The sequence below is a fragment of the Leopardus geoffroyi genome, chromosome A1 (genome assembly GCF_018350155.1).
Source record: "Leopardus geoffroyi isolate Oge1 chromosome A1, O.geoffroyi_Oge1_pat1.0, whole genome shotgun sequence".
NCBI classification, from domain to species: Eukaryota; Metazoa; Chordata; class Mammalia; order Carnivora; family Felidae; genus Leopardus; species Leopardus geoffroyi.
In genome coordinates this window covers 113,322,124-113,342,390 of record NC_059326.1, presented here as the reverse complement: position 1 = coordinate 113,342,390, position 20,267 = coordinate 113,322,124, and the positions used below count along the sequence as shown (strand labels likewise).

Below are 20,267 nucleotides of genomic sequence, written 5' to 3'. Positions count from 1 at the left end.
TCTTCCTGTTCATGGGTTCAAGTCCTGCATCAGGCTCTGTGCTGTCAGCGCATAGCCTGCTTGGGATTCTTTCTCTCTTTCTCTATCTCTGCCCCTCCCCTGCTTGTTTGTTCATTCTCTCTCTCTCTCTCTCTCTCTCTCTCTCTCTCAAAAAAAAAAAAAAATATTAAAAAGATTAAAAAATAATACACTCATGCTTACAATCCCCACAGGGACTTCCAGAGGTGTCTTGTCCCCAGTGCCTACCTCTTCATAGCTGGGTCTCTATTCCTGCCCCTCCTTTTTTGATTCTTGACAATTCATTTATATAACTATCCCCACTCCCCTGGTTGGAGTCCTGGTGCCTCATCACAAGACTCAGCTTTTTGCAAGTGTCTGGCATGTCTCATGCCCCCTTTGTCCTCAGGGCTGACCTCCTGGATTGAGATCTGGATCTTTTTGTACATCCCCAGAAGTTAGTCAGGTACCTGCATTCCCGCCTCAGATGCCTGTATGTCACCCAGTCTTGTGATCTCCGTATAAGCCGTTGGCAATCTCAGGGTCACCGGATCTGTAGTTTGGGCTTCAGTGGAAAGTACGAAAGGAGAGGGGTTCCCCATGAATGACAGGACCTAGACATTTCTGGACATGGATTAAGCACTAGGAACCATCAGCTCGCACTTCGCTCATGGGGCAGAGTGGCCACAAGAGTCAACCTCATGGGACAGCTCATCAGATTCCAGGAGAAATGAGATGAGATCTGTGTGGGGGTGGAAACTCTATCATCAAAAGAGGAGAAAAGACAGACTGTGCAGTCCGCACCATGTCCACAACTCAGCTCCATCATCAGACAATGAACTCTTGCCAAGGGCATTTTATTACTTAAATGTATTTTTCACATAGGTGATGCCAAGCAAAGAAAATCCTGTTTGAGTGATATGACTTTTTCGTTCAGCACTGTAGGCTCTCTCATCTCTAAGCAGTAAAATCAGGCAGTAATTCAAAATTTAAGTTACTGTTTTATTGAAAAAAAAATATCACCTTCATCTTGTTGCATTTGGTCAAAAGTCTGATTTGGCATTTTTGGTCACCTTTACCCACAGCTTCATTTTCGTTGGCTCTTTTGAGCATATGCAGCCTTTATTCATAAAGGCATTTGGGGTTTATTTTTCTAGAGTGAGTAAAGGCGGAGAGAGGAAGGAATTGTCTAGAGCAGACAGAAAGTGAGGCTGCCTGGCTGGTGATGTTTATCTCATGTCGGGCCATGGTGAGATGTTAATGGCTTTTTTTTTTGACCTTGGGGAGTGGTAGCTTTGGAAAGAATTGGTGGATAGCTTAGCTAGTATCTGTTTTCTCATTCCGCAGAATGTCAGGGGCTACTGGGGGTGCGCGATGGACTCCTTATCGCCCTAGAAATCTGCTGCCCTTTCGCTGTCTGCGTTTCTTCTCCCTTACGGGTGAGGAGAGAGGGTTTTTATGCAGAGAGGTCATCACTTGAGAATCCAAGAATCCCGAGTCCCTGCCTCTCCTCTGTGGTAAGGATGACAGAGACGGCAGACAGCGTGAGGAAGGTGGCCCAGAACTGCCCCTCAGAAGACGGATCCACAGGGGTGCTTTGGGATGGTCTCCAAAGGAGAATCAGAGTAGAGAGATGCTTCGGCGTTGTCGAAACTCCGAAGATTAAGTACTTATGAGCCTGCGTTCTTAGGAGTTTGGAACCAGGAGAAAATTAGTGTGAATCCACAGAAGAGGCCTTGGTTGGCTGCTATGGGGAGGTTGTGACTCTGATACAGAGTTCTGTTCCCTCTGAGCTTCCTTTTCATTAGTGACGTTTTTGGCCTGGTAGGGCTTTGGGGGCTTATTGCCTACCTCATTCATGTTTTTCTTTCACTGAATAAATAGGAGCATCTCCTCTGTTCTGGGCCCTCCTTTAGGTACCTGAGATGCCACAGTAAAACACCAAGATCCCTGCTCTCGTTGAGCCCACATACCAGTGGGACCACAACAAGAGCCCTGTCGGGACACTTGGGAAAGACACCACCCGTGTGCCTTTCTACGTGCAGAATGATGTAACTACGTGCACGCCTTCTCAGCACAGTCTGCAGAGAATTCCCTACAGCTTGGCTCTCTTTGTAAGAGAGTCATTGCTGCAAGCGCCCTGGGCTGACCAAGAGGAACACTGTCCCATGAGCTTGCTAAACACATGACATGGGGCCATATAAACCCTTAAGAACGCAAGCCTTAGTGTCAGATGGCCTGGGTTTGAATCCAGACTCTGCAGCTCAGAGTTGGGTTTCCCTGGGCAAACAACATTTCTGAGCCGGAGTTTCTTCATATGTAAGTCAGCTGTCAGCAGAGTTCTTGTGGTGAAACTGAGGGTGAAATTTAATGGGGAGAGCGTAGGAAAACTTGTAGCACAGCCCCTGGTTCCATGACTGATTATGGATATGATGTGTATCATGAAGACTTGGAAGCCATTTCTACCAGCACCGTGGGGGATATGGATATACTTCGTGTTCGTAGCTCGTCTCTGAGTGGTGCGCAGGTATATTACACAGAGGCTCTGAAGTCTAGCGGTTCAGTCCTAACTGTGAAGGAAATACTAGAGGTCAAGAGGAGCAGGCGTGGGCCTGTGGAAGGGCAGTGGCATGGGTTGGAAATGTGCCTGGGCCAGGGGTGTCCTGGGGGAACATTGCCCAAGTGGAGAGGCTTAGGGTAGGGGGAGAGAGAGCCTGCCGTGTGAGGGGACTACCAGAGCGGAGCAAGGCCTGGGCAGGGGAGCTGGGACCAGCCGTGGAGGGCCTGGAGCAGTGTTGATGGAGAAGTAAGATCACACCCAGAGGGGATGGGCCTCAGAAACAAGGACTTGAACTCAGTCTGGGCATGTGAGGAAAACGTCAGCACTGGGCCATCTTTGGCCTGATTCCCGGTAAGCAGGGAGGATCGGACCGGGTAGGAGGCACCGTGCAAGTGTTGTGTCCGATGGACTGGGAGAACCTGGGTGCCATCCACAGGGCCGAGAAACGTCAAAGCCTTGAGATCTTGGTGACAGACGACTGCCTTCCTTTGGCCAACTTGACGGCAGCTCCTGGACCCCGCGCCGTGTGGGATTGCTTGGCAGGCAGCAGGATGTCCTTTCATCTGCCTGAATATCTGTTGGTCCGTCAGCGTTTATTTGCTACCTGTTCTTTCACAGGTCTTTTTCTGGGCACTTGGGCTACAGAAGTGAATTACGACATCATATATGTGGAACTCATAAGGGAGACAGGCAAGATAGCAGTCATCACGGTGCAGGGCAGCGTGCAGGGGAGGTGGGCACAGCTGGTCGGTGCCCTCGTGGAAACCTGCCTCGGGATCCCTGGGGGCTGCAGACAAAGCAAGGCGTGGAGGTGGAGCGTGTCACGGGAGAGTGTGAAGGGTCCACTTCAGGGGCCGTGTGCCAGAACAGAGCAGGCATGGGTTGGGAAGAGAAGCAAAGGGACCAAGCTAGAGGGGTTTGTGGGCTGTAGATCACGAGGGCCCTCTTCTGGGGTCACGTCTTCACGTTTCCCTGAGGACGCCAGGGGACAAGGAACGGGCGCGAACTGGGACAGAGAATCACACAAATTTGCATTTTGCAGAGATCCTTCAGGCGTGGGACAACTTTCAGGGGAAGGGAGGGATGAGGGCAGGGTTGGCAGGAGTGGAGGCACAGACTCAGATCTGTTGTCCGCTGTGTGCCAGGGCAGGGCTTGCTGCCAGGCCCTAGGGACCCCCCACTTATCCATTCCTTCCCATACAGCTGCAGGAGGCTTTATCTAGTGACAAGGAAAAGGAGGCCTGGGTGGGTGATGCGAATCACTTAGACTCTCTCCTCTAGAAGGCAGTGGAGGGAGTCCCGTGTCAGATTCCCATTCAGGCTGACAGAGACAGGCAGAACCTGGGCAAAAGGCCTCTCCCCTTCCATCAGCACAGCTGGAGAGGTGAGAGTCCTGATGGAAATCAGGTGCCGCCTTCACTTGCATGCCACCTCCTGTGAATCCTGTCTGTGAGGCAGTCTGCCTCGGTGTGTGTGGTGGGGGGACACGTGGCCCAGAGAGGTGGCTTAGCGTGGGCAGGGGACCACCGAGGAAGCCGGGACAGCCGGAGAGACAGGCATCCCAAGGGCATTTATAGCAGCAGAGACGTTTTTATTTTAGGCAGGAGCCAGCCAGGAACATTCTCTTCCTTTCTCCTAGAGCTGCCTGAGCCCACACAGCCAGGCTGGGCGAGAGACTGTGAACGAGCCCCTGCCTCCACCCCGCCTCTCGCACCGCCTGGAGTCTCTCCTGGAGGCTTGCTGCTTTTTCCTACGCTTGCAGGGTCCCCTCCCTTGTCTCCTTCTGCCATGCTTCCTCCACTGCCTTCCTCTCTTCCTCTCTCCTACTTTCATTCTTTGTGTTCCTTCCTTCCTTCCCTTTTCTCTCCTCATCTGTAAAACGGGGTGATGCTCCCTAACTCCCTCCCCTTGCTGGCAAGGTGACTGATTAATTTCAGCAAGTCCGCTCCATCCACTTTGAGGTGTGGGGCTCAGGTCTGGCCCTAGGGCGTGTGAACGTGAACAGCATTCAGTTGTCCAGTTCTTGCCCTTGAGAATGCCCTCAAGCAGCTTACCCCTTGGTGGGCGTCAGGTTCAGAGGTCTGATCTTGGAGGCCTCCCTGGCCGGGCCACCCTGGACTGCCAGCTCCTGAATACACATTGCCCAGGAGAGCTCCGGTATGATATTCGACAGTTACTGGGTTCGCCTGAAGAGCCTCAGGCCCTTCTGCCTCCAGGACAGGTGAGCTTCCCAGACACAAAGGGAAGGTGCCCACATCATCTTGTTCCATTCTGTTGGCTTATCTGCATGAGTTCTGTAAGTTACCTTAGCTAATGTGACAGTGACTTCGAATAACATCACTAACACCACTGCAGCTGCTGAGCAAGGGCTTCATTTGGCGTAAGTTAGGGGGAGCGGCCGGCTGCCTTCGTTTCCTTACTATAGCTTAGCGTCAAGGCAGCTTCTGGCAGGGGACCGCTTCCTTTCCTTTCTCTGCTTCCCCAGCCCTAGGGTCATTCCGTCCCCGCAGTGTCTTCTGCCTCTTCATTCAACCATCCTGGGATGCCCGGAAAGGCTTTGCCAGTCCCCTCAGTATTGAAAAGTGTGTGAGTCACCCCCACCACACCAGTGGACTAGGGAGAACTTGAAGGGTCTAGATTAAAAAGGAAGTCTGCCATTTACTGTCCTTGTGACTTTGAGGCAGCTGTTTGTTTTCTCAAGGTTTCACTTTGTTCATCTGCAGAATGAACCCACCAACATCTGCTCTCGCATATCGTGTTATATAAAGTATATCCCATGGGGGCACCTGGATGGCTCAGTCAGTTCAGCGTCCGGCTTTGGCTCAGGTCATGATCTCATGGTTTGTGAGTTCAAGCCCCGCATCGGTTGTCTGCTCTAGGCACAGAGCCAGCTTGGGATCCTCTGTACCCTCCTCCCCCCGTCTCTCTCTGCCCCTCCCCCACTTGTGTTTTTTCCATGTCTCTCTCTCTCTCTCACTCTCTCTCTCTCAAAAATAAATAAAACATTAACAAATAAACTGTATCCCATGAATAAGCAAATACATAGGAAGTTTTTGCCTTATGCTAGCATCTGGACAGAGATGCATATCTTCTCCCCAGGCAGTTTTGTAGACAGAGAAATACGTGCAGTGTGGTGAGCGCGGCGAGGGAGAATGGCCCTGGGTCACAGAGGCGCCCCTTGAGGCCTGTCTGGAGGGGAAACAGGAGCCAGGAAGGGAAGAGGAGAAGGTCTGAATCTCCACTCTCACACTCAGGTGTCTGTGTGCCTCTTGAGTGTTAAGGAAATCAGTTTCGTTTCTACTTGGAGCCCCTTTCCCATAGGGCTGGAAGGAAGCTTGCCCTCCGTCGCTTTGTGAGTTTTGCCTCCTTCCTGGGGCCCTGTCCCTCATTTCAACTCTTATTCATACTCAGACACTGAGGGTGGGTTGGAGGCACTGTCTGCCAGTCACACAGGCCGTTGTTTTCACTCAGTCATTCCTTCACCCCGTGCAGTTTCATTGAGTACCTACCGCCCAGCACATGCCAGGTACTGTGCTTGGCACTTCCAGTATAGCAGTGAACAGAACACAGACCCCTGTCCTCATGGAACTTAAATTCTAGCAAGGAAGAGAGAGACAAAGCAGCAAATAGAACAAGCAAGAAATCCATATAGTGTGTTAGAAAATGACATGTTTATATATATGTATATATATGTGTATATATATATATATAAAATATGGAAATATATAATATATATATTATATAACGTATAATATATATATTATATAACGTATAATATATATATTATATAACATAATATATATTATATAGCATATAATATATATAATATAACATATTATATGTTATGTGTTATATATATGTGTTATATATATGTGTATATACATGTGTTATATATAACATATATTATATATGTTATATATTATATATATATATATAATATTATATAATATATATATATAATAATATGGAAAAAGAAAACAGCATGAGAAGGTCAGGCATGCTGGGTATGATTGTGCAAGGGTGCTAAGAGAAGGAAGCCTTCTATGAGAAGGTGCACCTAAGCAAAGGCCTGAAGATGAGGGGACGCCAGGAGGGACCCTTAACTGCCCCTCTGTCCAGGGCTTCTTTGGATGTGAGGCTCTCCGCTGCTTCCAGGCCATGCTTGCCCAGGCTGCACCTGGACCCCCCTCTCCTGGGGCATGCCTGGCAGTGGTTTCTCCGTGGGGTCTGTGGTCTCCCCAGAAGGCTGATAGGAAGCAGGGCCTGGGAACTTCAAGTCCCTCCACATCTGGGCTGTCTCCCCCAGATCCTAGATAGTGGGGGAAATCCCACACAAATGTGAAGTTTGCCAACATTAGCTGGCGCTCACAGGATTTCAGGCAGGGCGGACAGCAGGGCAGAGTCCCAGAAGTGAGAAGCAGCAGAGGGTGAGGCAGGGAAGCCCCCGGTGTGTGTGATGTTGGGATGCATAAAGCATGGACCCGGGACAGCAGCCGGCCCCAGCGATGAGCCTGGTGAATGTGCAGGGCAGGATAGGTAGCCTGTGGGGTGGCTCTCCTCCCTTGCACCCCTGCCCCGGGGGCCTGGCATCTTTTCCTTAGGCTCCGTCACGTGGAGCCTTGCCCTTTCCTCTGGCATTTCACATGTGCAGGACGTTCCGCTGGTCTCGTTACACAAATGAGAGGAAGTGTACTCAGCTCTGCCTCTTAACACAAACCTGGGACAGTTTGTACTCGAACTAGACTGAAATCTGCCTCCTCCTCTGCTGAAAAAGGGTTTGCTAAATTGGTGACAAGACAAAGAAGAGCCAGAGCAAGTAAGGAGGTTACTCAAGAGAATGGCCACAAGACAAGATGCGTCTTCCCCCAGCCTCCGCCTCCCCTGTGCGCATGAAAGAGGGTCTTTGTCGGATCTGAAATGCTGCCTTCCGGTGCACCTGTGTGTAGCCTTCATGTTCCAGTGTTGCTGGCTTGCGTCGCTGAAGAGAATTGGTGCTCCAGAAATAACCATCATTGGTGAAGGCCTGCTCTTGCCAATTCCAGGCCAGGTCCTACAGACAGTGGTAGTAGACAGGATCCTCACGGCCCTCAAAGAGCTTGCCCCCTGGTGGGGAAGTGCAGGAGGACAAGTCGTTGCAATAGACACTGCCTGCCCGCCGTATGGGCAACAGTTCAGGGCAGCAAATAGGACTGGTTTCCGCAAGAATTTTCCTAGCACCGCCGGGCAAAGCAAGTTGCTTTTTTTTTTTTTTTTTAATTTATTTTTATTTACTTTTCTCCTGCTGTTGGTTTAATAATTTTTTTTTTGTTTTTTTAATTGAAGGAGAATTAGCATACAGTGTTATATTAGTTTCAGGCGCACAATATGGTTCAGTAACTCTGTGTATTACTCAGTGCTCATCATGACAAGTGTACTCTTCTTTTTTCATGTATTTATTTATTTTAAGAGAAAGAGAGCACGACCAGGGGAGGGGCAGAGAGAGGGAGAGAGAATCCCAAGCAGGCTCTGCTCTGTCAGCACAGAGCCCGACACAGGGCTCCATCTCATGAATGGTGAGATCATGATCTGAGCCGAAATCCAGAGTCCGAGGCTTAACAGACCGAGCCGCCCAGGCGCCCCACAACACGTGTACTCTTCATCCCCTTCACCTACTTTACCCATCCCCCCACGACTTTCCCCTGGTAACCACCAGTTTGTTCTCTGTATTTAAGAATATCTTTTTCTCCTCTTTTTTTTTTTCATTGTTGTTCATTTTGTTTCTTAAATTCCACATATGAGTGAAATTACATGGTATTTGTCTTTCTCTGCCTGACTTATTTCATTTAGTATTAGACCCTCTAGGTCCATCTACGTGGCTGCAAATGGCGAGATCGCATTCTTTTTATGGCTGAGTACTATTCCATTGTGTTTGGGTGCATGTGTGTGTAAGTATTCATGTATTTATACATATATAATATCTTCTTTATCCATCTGTTGATGGACACTTGGATTGCTTCCATATCCTGGCTATTATACATAAACATAGGAATGCATGTATCTTTTCCAATTAGTGTTTTCTCTTGGGTAAATACCCAGAGGTGGATTTACTGCATCCCATGGTAACTCTATAATTTTTTAAGGAAACTCCACACTGTTTTCCGCAGTGGCTGTACGAATTTTGCATCCCCACCAACATCTAGATATGTCTCCTTAGGCAAGGAAAATGAAAGAAAAATGAAAATATTTGGACTACACTAAAATAGAAAGCTTTTGCACAGCAAGGGAAACCATTAGGGAAACAACATGGCAATCCGCTGTTGGGAGAAGATATTTGCAAATGATATATCCAATTAGGGGTGAGTATCCAAAATATATAAAGAACTTGTACAAATCAACACCAGAAAACAATCCAATTACAAAATGGGAAGAGGACCTGAATAGACATTTGTTCAAAGAAGATGTCCATATGGCCAACAGACACACGAAAAGGTGCTCAACGTCACTCATAGTCAAGGAAATACAAATCAAAACCATAACGAGCTATCACCTCACACTGGTCAGAATGGCTAGAGTCAACAAGACAAGAAATAGCAAATGTTGGTGAGGATGTGCAGATACTGGTTTAGTGATTATTAAATGTATGGAAGAATTAAAAAAAAAAAAAACAATGCAATGAACACCTGTATACCTATCACCGAGATTGGGCAGTTGCTAATACTTTACAAAATTTGTGCTCTCTCTGTAACATACACGCGTTTCCCCCGAACCATTTAAAAACAAATTACAGATGCTAAGAAACCTCACCTCTAAGGAGACAGGCATTCTCCTATATGACCACTTTAGTAGGTATTACTACACCTAGGAGAACAATAATCCAGTAATGTCGCGTAATATGCAATCCTCGTTAAAACCACAGAAGTTTTCCCCAGAATGTCTTTTTTAAAAATTTTTTTTTTAATTTTTTTTTTCAACGTTTATTTATTTTTGGGACAGAGAGAGACAGAGCATGAACGGGGGAGGGGCAGAGAGAGAGGGAGACACAGAATCAGAAACAGGCTCCAGGCTCTGAGCCATCAGCCCAGAGCCCGACGCGGGGCTCGAACTCACGGACTGCGAGATCGTGACCTGGCTGAAGTCGGACGCTTAACCGACTGCGCCACCCAGGCGCCCCTTAAAAATTTTTTTTAAATGTTTGTTTATTTTTGAGAAAGAGAGACAGAACATGAGTAGTGTGGGAGGGGCAGAGAGAGAGAGAGACACACACACACAGAATCGGAAGCAGGTTCCAGGATCTGAGCTGTCAGCACAGAGCCCGATGCAGGGCTCGAACTCAAACCGTGAGATCATGACCTGAGCTGAAGTTGGGTGCTTAACTGACTGTGCTACCCAAGTGCCCCCCTGCCCCCCCCGCAGAATGTCTTTTATAGCTTTGCATAATTGTGATTTTTTCAAGATCCATTCAAGCCTCACCCATTGCATTTGTTCCATCCATTTAATTTCCTCTAATCTGGAAGAGTGACCCACTTGCCTCAGGGTTTTTTGTTGTTGTTTATGGCTTTTTAAAACATTTTTACGTTTATTTATTTTTGAGAGACAGAATGAGGCAGTGCATGAGTGGGAGAGGGGCAGAGAGAGAGGGAGACCCAGAATCCAAAGCAGGCTCCAGGCTCTGAGCTCTCAGCACAGAGCCTGACGTGAGGCTCGAACTCACGGACCGCGAGATCATGACCTGAGCCAAAGTCAGATGGTTAACCAACTGAGCCACCCACCTGCCCCTAAAGCATCTTCAATTTTGGGCTTGTTTTCTAACGAATAGATTGAGATTAAACGTGTTTGGCACCAATCCCTCATAGGCACAATCGTGTAGTCGTTCCTTTCGCAGAAGGTGCATGAGTAGCTGATGCCAGCCGGTCTCTCTGCTGCTGAATTGTCCCCTCGGTCCCTGCATTAAGGGGTGCCTGCCATGTCCTTTTATCGAAAATGTACATTTTCCTTGGTTAATAACGAGGTGTTTGTTCTGTGGCTGGCACTTTGAGACTATGTGGCTGTCCTGTTCCCTAGTTACTTTTACCCACCATTTGTAATAAACATCGAATGATCCTTTCCTGACTCAGTTATTACACAGGGAGTTGCCAAATGATTTTCTAATTCTAGCATTCCTTCTCAATTTATTTAGCTGGCATTCCTCCGTAAAGATGAGCTTTTCCTTTTTCACATTTTTAGCAACTTGCTTTTGAGGTGTAGGGTTCTGCCTTCTTTGGAACTCTTACCTCAGAGAAATGTGTGTGTCTTTGGGGGTGGACTGGGGAGGGAGAGAGCCCAAGACTGAGCCCTGAGTCGCACACAGGCCTCCATCCATCCATCCATCCATCTTCTTCCTCCCTGCACGTTCCTCTTCAGCCACACTGGCTTCCCTGATGACTCTCATGCGCACTCGGCATCTTCCACTTCAGGGCCTTTGCCTGGAGTCCCCCTCCCTTCCCCTGGAGGGCTGCATGGGTCACTTTATTCTTTGCTCTGCCTGGATATCATCCTGCCAGTTTCCTCATCACCCCATATAATGTACCATTCCCTCCCCATTATTCACTGTCTCTTACTCCCCTTTGTTTCTTTGCCATCCTTATCAGCACCTGCCATGCTGATGGGAACAGCTTTTTTGTCTTGTTAGTACAGGGCCTGGGCCATAGTAGGCGCTCAATAAATATTTGTTGGATGCAAGAAGAAACACGTACATGAATGTATGTTTGGCAAATCTCTGAATGAGACCAAAGACTCTTCTTTTGTTTCTCGTCACCACTCCTTCCAGATGACCATAGGGACATCTGGAAGCCCTGGACAGAGACGGACAGCTGTTCTTCCGTCTGCCAAGGGACAATGTGTAGTCAGCAGCCACTCAATTCCTGCCCAGTTATCAAAGCCAACAGAGCCATAAGATTATCTCCCTCCTCCTCCTTTGACATGATTTTTGGGGAATAAAAACAAATCAGAATTCATCAACTGTGAACAAAATTGTCAACTGTGAACTGTCAACAGTCTGGTTTAAAAATAGATGATTGGTTGATGAAATAGACTGGAGAAAGCAATTTAAATAAAATGTTAAAAATAATACCCAAAACATGCAAGGCAAAGCAAAGAGTGTGGTGTGGTGGAGAAATGTACCCAGTGGAGACCTGTGCGAGCAGTGAACCAGAGAGAGGTTATTAGTTTTGCTTTACAAATCCTAGCAGAGAAAGATTTACTGGCCATTTGCAGTAACGTTCACTCATTCCGACGTGTTGGTGTGTTATGCAAAACGGAAGGAAAGATTGGTTGGGAAATCTGCTAGCACGTTTATTTTTAAGTAGGTCAACATTTTGAATATTTCTGCCCATTTGTGAAGTCTTGGGCTCCCTCCATCTTCTCTGTTTCTGTGATGACTGGGGAAGGCATTTTTCTCCCAGCAGGTCAAGGGGTATAGAAGCTTCCGGAAGTTATAATTATATTTGTGTTTGTATGAATGTGGGTTCCCGTACAATGTTTAAAAGTTGTTAATTTCCCATTTTCTAGGCTCCTCCTCCTTTTAAAGAGTTAGAGCTAATTATTTACTTAACTACATTATCATAAAATCAATATAAAGTCTTGAATTTTTCTTACTTGCTCTTTTGTGCGCATGAGTCACAGGTGATATAATTTGGCCAAGTTCTGTACGTCCACTTGCCCAACATCCTGAGGCTGCAGTTCTGTGTTTTTTCTTTCCTTTTCTTTTCTTTTCTTTTCTTTTCTTTTCTTTTCTTTTCTGTTCTGTTCTTTTTTCTCTTTCTTTTCTTTTCTTTTCTGTTCTTTTTTCTCTTTCTTTTCTTTTCTTTTCTGTTCTTTTTTCTCTTTCTTTTCTTTTCTTTTTTCTTTCTTTTTCCTTTCCTTTCCTTTCCTTTCCTTTCCTTTCCTTTCCTTTCCTTTCCTTTCCTTTCCTTTCCTTTCCTTTCCTTTCCTTTTCTTTCCAGGAGAACTGAGTTATCTTGGCACAAAAGCATTCCCATTCCTTAGAGGCTATCTCTTTTTTAAACATCGCTAGGGCTGCTCTAGGAGTATCCCAAACTGGGTGTCTCAAACAATAGAAATTTACTATCTCACAGCCCTGGAGGTAGGAATTGGAAGCCAAAGTGTGGGCAAGTTTCCTTCCTTCTGAGGCTGTGTGCCGCAGTCCATCTCCTGCCATTCCTTAGCTTCTAGTAGCCTCCGGCACTCCTTGTAGATGGCTCTGTTAGCACACCTCCATCTGCCCTCTGTTTGTGTGTGCCCCCGTGTCCAAATTTCCACTTCTTAAAAGCATGCCAATCGTATTGGATTAGGACCCACACTATGAGCTCGTTGTAAGTTGATTATCTCCATAAAGACCCTGTAGATTACTGAGGGTTAAGACTCCCAGATAGATACCTTTTTGTATCTTTTATGAGGGATATAAGGCATAACACAAGGTGCAAACTTTCCTAGAGGGCAAGTGGGGGACCAGGGCATTGGTGATTCCTCTCCGCTTAGACCCACTTTGCACATGGGCCAGGGCTGGAAGGGCTCTCCCCCACAGGCAGCGGTGCCCAGCTGAGGAATCTTTACATTTATTCACTGTGTCTTTCCTCTGCTCTGGTCGAGGAGCTCCAGGGCATGCCATCACCCTTGGCTCTTTGGGAGCCTTGAGTAACCGATGGGCTCTCCCCTCTAAATCCAAAATATTCATTGATACTTCTTTCTTCCTCTTTTCTCCCCATGGTATTTTCTTAAAAATATTTTTTTTACGGCTGCCCCTTGATCAGTTCCCAAGAACGTCAACTTGTAGTTTTTATTGTTGTTTTATTGTGTTTGTTGTTGTTGTTGTTATTATTATTATTATTTTGCTCATCCACCTCCAACCCACAGATTCTAAGAAGTAGGCTCCCAGTCTACCCTCTTTAACTTGGCGCTTTGCAGACCCTGTTCTGACACGGGTAGCAAAGCCCGGCTGACTGCCTGTAGCCCCAGCACTTGCAGGGCAGACGTGGAGGGAGGGGATAAATGCTTACTGCAAAGTCTTTACTGCAAAGAAATCACCATGTATCATTTTGTCAGTTTGTAACTCCAGCTTTGAACACTCCGTAAGAGAGAGAAGGTGTGGCGATCCTGAAAGCTTGTCATTTGGGAAGGGAGCCACTGATGTCTCTGTGGTGTTAGGAGACACTTCCTTCTCCCTCCTCATGTCTCTCTGGGAGATTTTCACTCTCACGCTGTGACCATTGCTTCCTCTTGCCCAAGAAAGGCTGCTTAAGTCCCGATGGGAGGGAACCTAGTGTCTCTTGGGTCAGGAGCATATTCACAGGATCACTGCATTGGCAGAGTAACATGGGCTGGCTCTTTTTCTCTTGGCCCCGTTCTCTTGGCAGCCCTGTCCTCAAGGGCTAGCACACCTGCCTTGTGTTTCCAGGATCTGTGTGTGCACAGCCCAGGGCACCCGTGTGCAAAGCCCAGCCAGGTCTGTGCATTCTCTCCGCTTGTGTATCCAGGTGAATGGCTAGGGCTTTGCCGGGCGTGTGTTTCCTGCAGATTGGGAGAAGGAATTGGAGGCCTCTGCTTGGCGTGAAGGTCTCAGTCAGGTTGTACAGCCCCATCTAGCAGGAAGCTCTGTACTTGGGGACATTTCTGGCCTCTGTGAGTAAAGCCGGTGCAGTGACTACCTTTTGGCATCTGTGACTCTTCTTCCCCAGCAGGAACCTGGGGGAGACAGAGGGTGGGCGAGAGCCTGGGCGGGTCACCTCCTGGGTTCACTTTCGTGAAGCGCTCTGAGAAGGAAACGTGTGTGAGGTGCCTTGAGCATGTTCTGCCCAGCGACAGTCCAGGACTCTGGTTCAGAGCTGGGTACCCTGTCCCCTCACCGGCAGGTACTCAGGTATACTCTCACTTAATCCACTTAGCAACTTTCCCTGGGAGGTGGGAGGCATGGGTAGAGCTTGGTTGTCACTTGGATAGAAGCATGGCAACTTTGTTTCATATTTTACCGTAAGATATTTGACACACATGAATGTACGTGTCTTATTTATCTCAGTTGCCAAGCCCAGAAACAAAAGAAAAGCCTCAGAATCTACCACTAAGCTTGTGAAGTAAACCATTGTCCGTTTTCGCAGCGTTTCTGTGGGTTCCCATCTGATGCCGTTCTCCTGCCCCTGCTCCAGAGGTAACCCCTATCTTGGCATTCGCCACCCTTCCCCCCATATGTAGTTACGCATTTATAGGTATCTCTAAATAGCGTGTTTTGATCTTTATAAAAAATGGAATTCTAGTCCTTTGAGGTTCATTTAAATGCCACATACTGTCCTGGGAGATAAAAAAAAAAAGCAGATCTGTGCCCTTGAAACATGGATTTTTCACTGGTGCAGATAAATCTTGTTTTCTCTGGTGGCACCTCCCTGGGGTCAGGGATGAGGCCAGGCTGTCTCCACAGATTGTGACAGCGGCTGTACACGAGAGGGGGTCCTGCGGCCAGCCAAGGAAGCTGAGTTACTAGAATTACAGTCCACAGGGGCTCTCAGGCGAGACCAGGCCACCCAGGGGAACGAGTGTTCGGGGCAGCTGGGAAGCAGATGGACAAGCTTCCGACTCCAGCAATAGATGGGGGTGAGTGGGGCGGCAGCAAGGCCGGGGGCTGGATGTGGAATTCACAGAGAAGACTCAGGCCACAGGTGCGGGTCAAGGATGCTTCACCGTGGAGATCCCGAATACGGAGCTGCAGCACCCGTGTTCCTTGTGCAAGCAGATTGGTCACTCCTGGTGGCCTCACAACAGGTTTAGAGCAGCACAGTGGGCAACACCACCTTCTGTCTTTGCCATTTAGCAGCTATTTACTGAACACCTACTACGTGCCAGGGCTAACACAGTGACTTAGACCTTTTCCAGCTGTTAAGTACCTCATGGCCTAGTAGGAAGTCAGCGCTGTTACCTTTTAGTAAATTATGTGTAGTAACAAAGGATCTCTAAACATCAGTGGCTTACGAGAGCAAACATTAATTCCTGGCTCATGTTGCATGTTAGCCGTGGGTTAGCTGCAGCTCTGGTCCCATGCCCTCTGTGCCTCAGGCCAGAGGAGCAGCCCTTATCTGTCCCATGTCCTTTTCATGGTAGAGGGAAGAGTAACAGGGGTGATGAAACCAAGAAGTGGTCCTTGAAACCTCTGCTCAAACCTGGCCTGTCACGCCTACTCACGGTTCACTGGCAGAACAAGTTACATGGCCAGGACTGATGTCACCAGGGAGGGGAAGCCCATTTTCCCACGGGGCGATGAGCGAAGCATAGATTTGTCTTTCAGGGTGACCGGAGAATGTTTGGGAAGAGTATGACACCTGTCACAGATACAAACAGGTGATCATAGTAACAGGGGGATAAGGCTTTATAATAAATGTATTAAGTTTTGCCTTTATAAGATACATTTTCACGTACAAATGTATCATTTCCCCTAAATGAGCTTTAGGAGTTCTGTTGAGAAAATAGTTGGAGAACTGCTCGTCTTAAACAGGATTTTTCCAGAGCACTGGGGCAGTGGAAGGAGGCCGGACTGGCCACAGTAGTCTTCTCTCTAGCCCTGGGCACGTGTTCACAGGCTGCACTATTTGAGAAGAGCTTTCTGACACAGGTGACCCACCTGCCCCCTTCCTGCCTTCCTCTTGGCTTATCTTCTGTCCATCAGGCAGTCAGCAGGCACATCCCACTCCTGTGGGTCTTTTTCTTGTGCTGTATCTCTACGTACATATGACTCCTGCCTCCCTTCACAATCCTGGCCACACGGCTTTATTTTATTTTATTTTATTTTATTTTATTTTATTTTATTTTAATATAATTTATTGTCAAATTGGCTTCCATACAACACCCAGTGCTCATCCCAACAAGTGCCCTCCTCCATGCCCATCACCCACTTTCCCCTCCCTCCCACCCCCCATCAACCCTCAGTTTATTCTCAGTTTTTAAGAGTCTCTTATGGTTTGCCTCCCTCACTCTCCGTTTGTAACTTTTTTCCCCCTTCCTCTCCCCCATGGTCTTCTGTTAAGTTTCTCAAGGTCCACATATGAGTGAAAACATATATATCTGGCCACATGGCTTTAGAAGGACGTGCTCTTTTTTGCCTTCTCGTTAAGTCTGTTGAAGTTGGAGGTCTGGGCCATGGCCCCCTTTCATACCGTCCCCACCCCTGCTGCTACCACACTGGGCACGTCCTGGACGCCTAACAAATCTGTACAAAAGGCAGTTGCATCGAGCGGAAGTCATCTCCCTGTCGGCTTGTCTGTTTCTCTCTTTCCACACGGGTAGCCGCTGTGTGGGTGACAGTTGGAGTTACACCGAGTGACTTCAGTGCAATCAGGGCCAGGTTGGAAGCACTCTGGCCCTAAGTCCGTAATCTATATGGCGACCGAGTAGCTCCGCCCTCACCACGAGCCAGTGTTCATCTGAACTCACATGTGCTGCTTTGCAAAAGCCAGTGGCCTGGTCACAAGTTTGCATTTGTGTTTTCCCTCTTTTCATTCTTTTAAAAGCTTCCCCGTGGCCCCTGGTAAGAACTGTACACAAAGTTGGGTGCTCAGTAAACTTGGCCAGTCTCCTCTTCCTTTGAGCCTCCCCTGGATGGAAACACGGTTCTAGGCCCATAGGCCTTTGCACAAAGCTGATTACACACAGGTCTTGATCCTGAGAATTTTATGGGTGGAAAAGGAATGATGGTCAGACAACTGAGACCGAGGCCGGTAGCGACATGGAGTAACAGTACAGCATGTCTGCTCTCAGAAGCCCATTCCTATGGCAGAAACACTGCTGTGGGACCGGCAAATATCTAGCCCTGTAGTCAGACACAGCTTTGAATCCTCCCTTTATGGGTTTCGTGAACCTTTACGTGTTATTTAACCTCTCTGAGTCGGTTGCTTATTCCTTAATGTCAGGTTGCTAAAAATGCTATTAAAGTGTTGTGCTCTCTTGCACCTGCAAACGTCCTTTCTCGCTTGTGCTCTGAATCAGTTGAGACTTGAGAATAAGAGTGGCGGAAAGAGCGAAACTGGCCGAAAGTGGCCAAAATACTGCCGCCGTTGGTGACCAAGGGTTGACAAGAGGAGATTTGGCCTTTGGGCTTCAACACTGAACCTGAGAATTAAGCGGGCGCCTCCGCCCAGTCCCAGGCTAGAGGCAACCACAGGCATCCTCTGGGGGAAAGAGTGTGTGAAGCTCAGGTTTGGGATGGTTGAAGTGAAAGCATTCACTCCTCGCTTGCTCCAGACAGGAAGAGGCTGGGCCTCACGTACACCGTGCCTATGTGCTCACTAGATGGTTACTCTGCCTTCCTACCCAGGAAGAGCATGTGAGCAGCCGAGACGGCCTAGGAGTGCTGCCCTGGGGCAGAGGCACCCTAGGTAGGAGTCAGAAAGCCTGGGGAGGTGGCATTCTGCTGAGGGGGAGAGTCTTTGTGGACCCTTGGGACGCCAAGACGTCATTTCTGATGAATACTTTTACTATGTTAGCAGTTAAATTTGCATTTACCGTGAGTAAAGTAAGCCCTCCAATGCTCTGTGGTGATTTTGGATATTACCCGACGCATTTGGAAAGACATAAAAGGCCATTTCTTATTTAGCATTGTACACTGTGAACCTTTACCTGAGATGGCTTCCTCCGTTCTCTTTGTTCCCTGTGAGCCTAACCAGTTGGAGAGGTACTGGCTGTTTCCTAGGGAAGCCAAGTAGTGGTCTGCTTGGCTGTGTTCTTTTTTTTTTTTTTTTTTTTAATGTTTATTTATTTTGAGAGGGAGAGTGGGGGAGGGGCAGAGTGAGATTGGGATTGGGAGAGAAAGAACCCTAAGCAGACTCTGTGCTGTCAATGCAGAGCCCGACTCGCGGCGCGATCCCACGAACCGTGAGATCGTGACCTGCGCCAAGATCAAGAGTCAGGAGCTTTAACTGACTGAGCCACTCAGGCGCCCCTGGCTGCATTCTTAAAGCCTGTTCTGTCTCTCTTTTGCAGTGCAAGTTGGAGTTCCATGCTTGTTCCACTGGCAAGAGTCTCACCATCCTCTGTGATGGGCCCTGTCCGTGTCTCCCGGAGCCTGAGCCACCTAGACACAAGACAGAAAAGAACGGTGAGTGGGAATTGCAGGAGCTTCCGTGGAAGGAAGTTGACGTGGCCCAGCTGTGCCCTCATGCCAGCAACCTGGCATTTAACATACCCGTTCGAGCCCACGCGGGGCGCGGCGGACAGACTCGGCAAGTACTCTAGCTTGTGCAGGGACTTGGAGCTGAACTGCCTTCAGCTACCGTTAAAAAGAAAACGAAGAGCTTGAGAGTCTTTGAAAATCATTCTCTTAGACCAGGGTATGCACTAGGCTCTTTGAGAGATCAAGTTGGCTGTGCCGTGGGAAGAGCAGGTTTTTTGGCCTCTTCGAACAGGGTCCGCCCTGGGGTGCATCTTGGTCTTCCTTGAACTTTAATCTCTAAGTCCTTTGAACTTCTCAGGACCAAGTTTCAAACCAGAAACCGTAGAGACATCACAACCGTGGAGAGTCTTTTCCCCCCAAAAGGCATTTCTTTATTAATATGATCTGCTGGGAATGCAGCACAGAGCCAGGGGCACATGAAAGGAGAATACCTCTCCAGGGGCAGCTGATTCTCTTCCATGGTCGAGAGGGGAAGGAAAGGTTGGGCTTATTTGGGTGTTTCGGTGATGGAGAAAGTCAGGCCATCCCAATGGCCGTGGCCCGTTTTCGAGCCTTCCTTGATGAGGCCCGAGATGGAGGTTTGCGTTTGCCTTCTGTGGAACTGGGCTTTCTCCATCGTAGCTCTTGTTGCATGGAAAATGTTGCACGTTTCTGTACGTGAGTTTGTGAGTGAGTGAGCGAGTGAGCGAGTGAGTGAGTGAGTGAGTACGCATGCACAGATGCCCCTTCTAAACCATCTTCTGTTGGTAATGGGAGAGGACGATCAGGGTGTGTGTGTGTTTATATGTTCCCCTCTTTGTGGGTCATATTGCCTTTTCCAGAGCACATAGGTGAAGATGTTGGAATGTGCATTTGTTCATGGTGGCAACCACAGGAATATTGTGTTAAGATGCTCTTTGGTGGGAGTGAGGGGTGCCTGGTTAAGCCTCCAACTCTTGATTTTAGCTCGGGTTATGATCTCATGGTTTTTGAGTTCAAGCCCCACATCGGGCTCTGCACTCACAGTGCAGCGCCTGGTTGGGATTCTCTCTCTCTCTCTCTCTCTCTCTCTCTTTCTCCCTCTTTCTCCCCCCCTCTCTCCTCTCTCTCTTCTCTCTCTCCTCACCCCTCCCCTGCACTTGTGCTCGCTCGCTCTCTCTCTCTCTCTCAAATAAATAAACTTTAAAAAAAAAAAAAAAAAAAAAGAGGCTCTTTGGAAGGTTTGGCTTGGAATGTGGAGGGAGTTTGAAAACCAGCGCTGTGGTCACCAATAACGTCTGTAAATTCCTCTTGATTACCAAAAGCTGATTGTACTGTGTTTGGGCCTGACTCATTTTTATAACTGCAATAAGAAATGCTCATTCATATGCATACACCCCCTTGGAATGTGGCCAGAGAACCTAAAACCCTGTGGTGTAAAGCAGCTGCCACATCCAGAAAATTCACTTCTGTCTAGGGAGTACTTAATAATCTTAAAAAGTTATAATAGTCTCTGTTGTTCCAGTTAGGTTGTTTACTGCTTGTATTTACACTTCTCTTCTGAAGGGAGGAAACCAACCCGAGAAAGTC

The 20,267-nt window shown here is 48.0% G+C and overlaps 1 protein-coding gene across 2 annotated transcripts in view; it reads left to right on the top strand.

Moving 5' to 3' along the window:
- The window catches only part of SPOCK1 (SPARC (osteonectin), cwcv and kazal like domains proteoglycan 1), a 516,437-nt gene that overhangs the window by 411,503 nt on the left and 84,667 nt on the right, over positions 1-20,267 (top strand). For both annotated transcript variants that reach the window (XM_045489804.1, XM_045489811.1), the window contains one exon: positions 18,530-18,644. In XM_045489804.1, the coding sequence (XP_045345760.1) occupies positions 18,530-18,644 (115 nt within the window). The remainder of the gene's footprint in view (positions 1-18,529; positions 18,645-20,267) is intronic.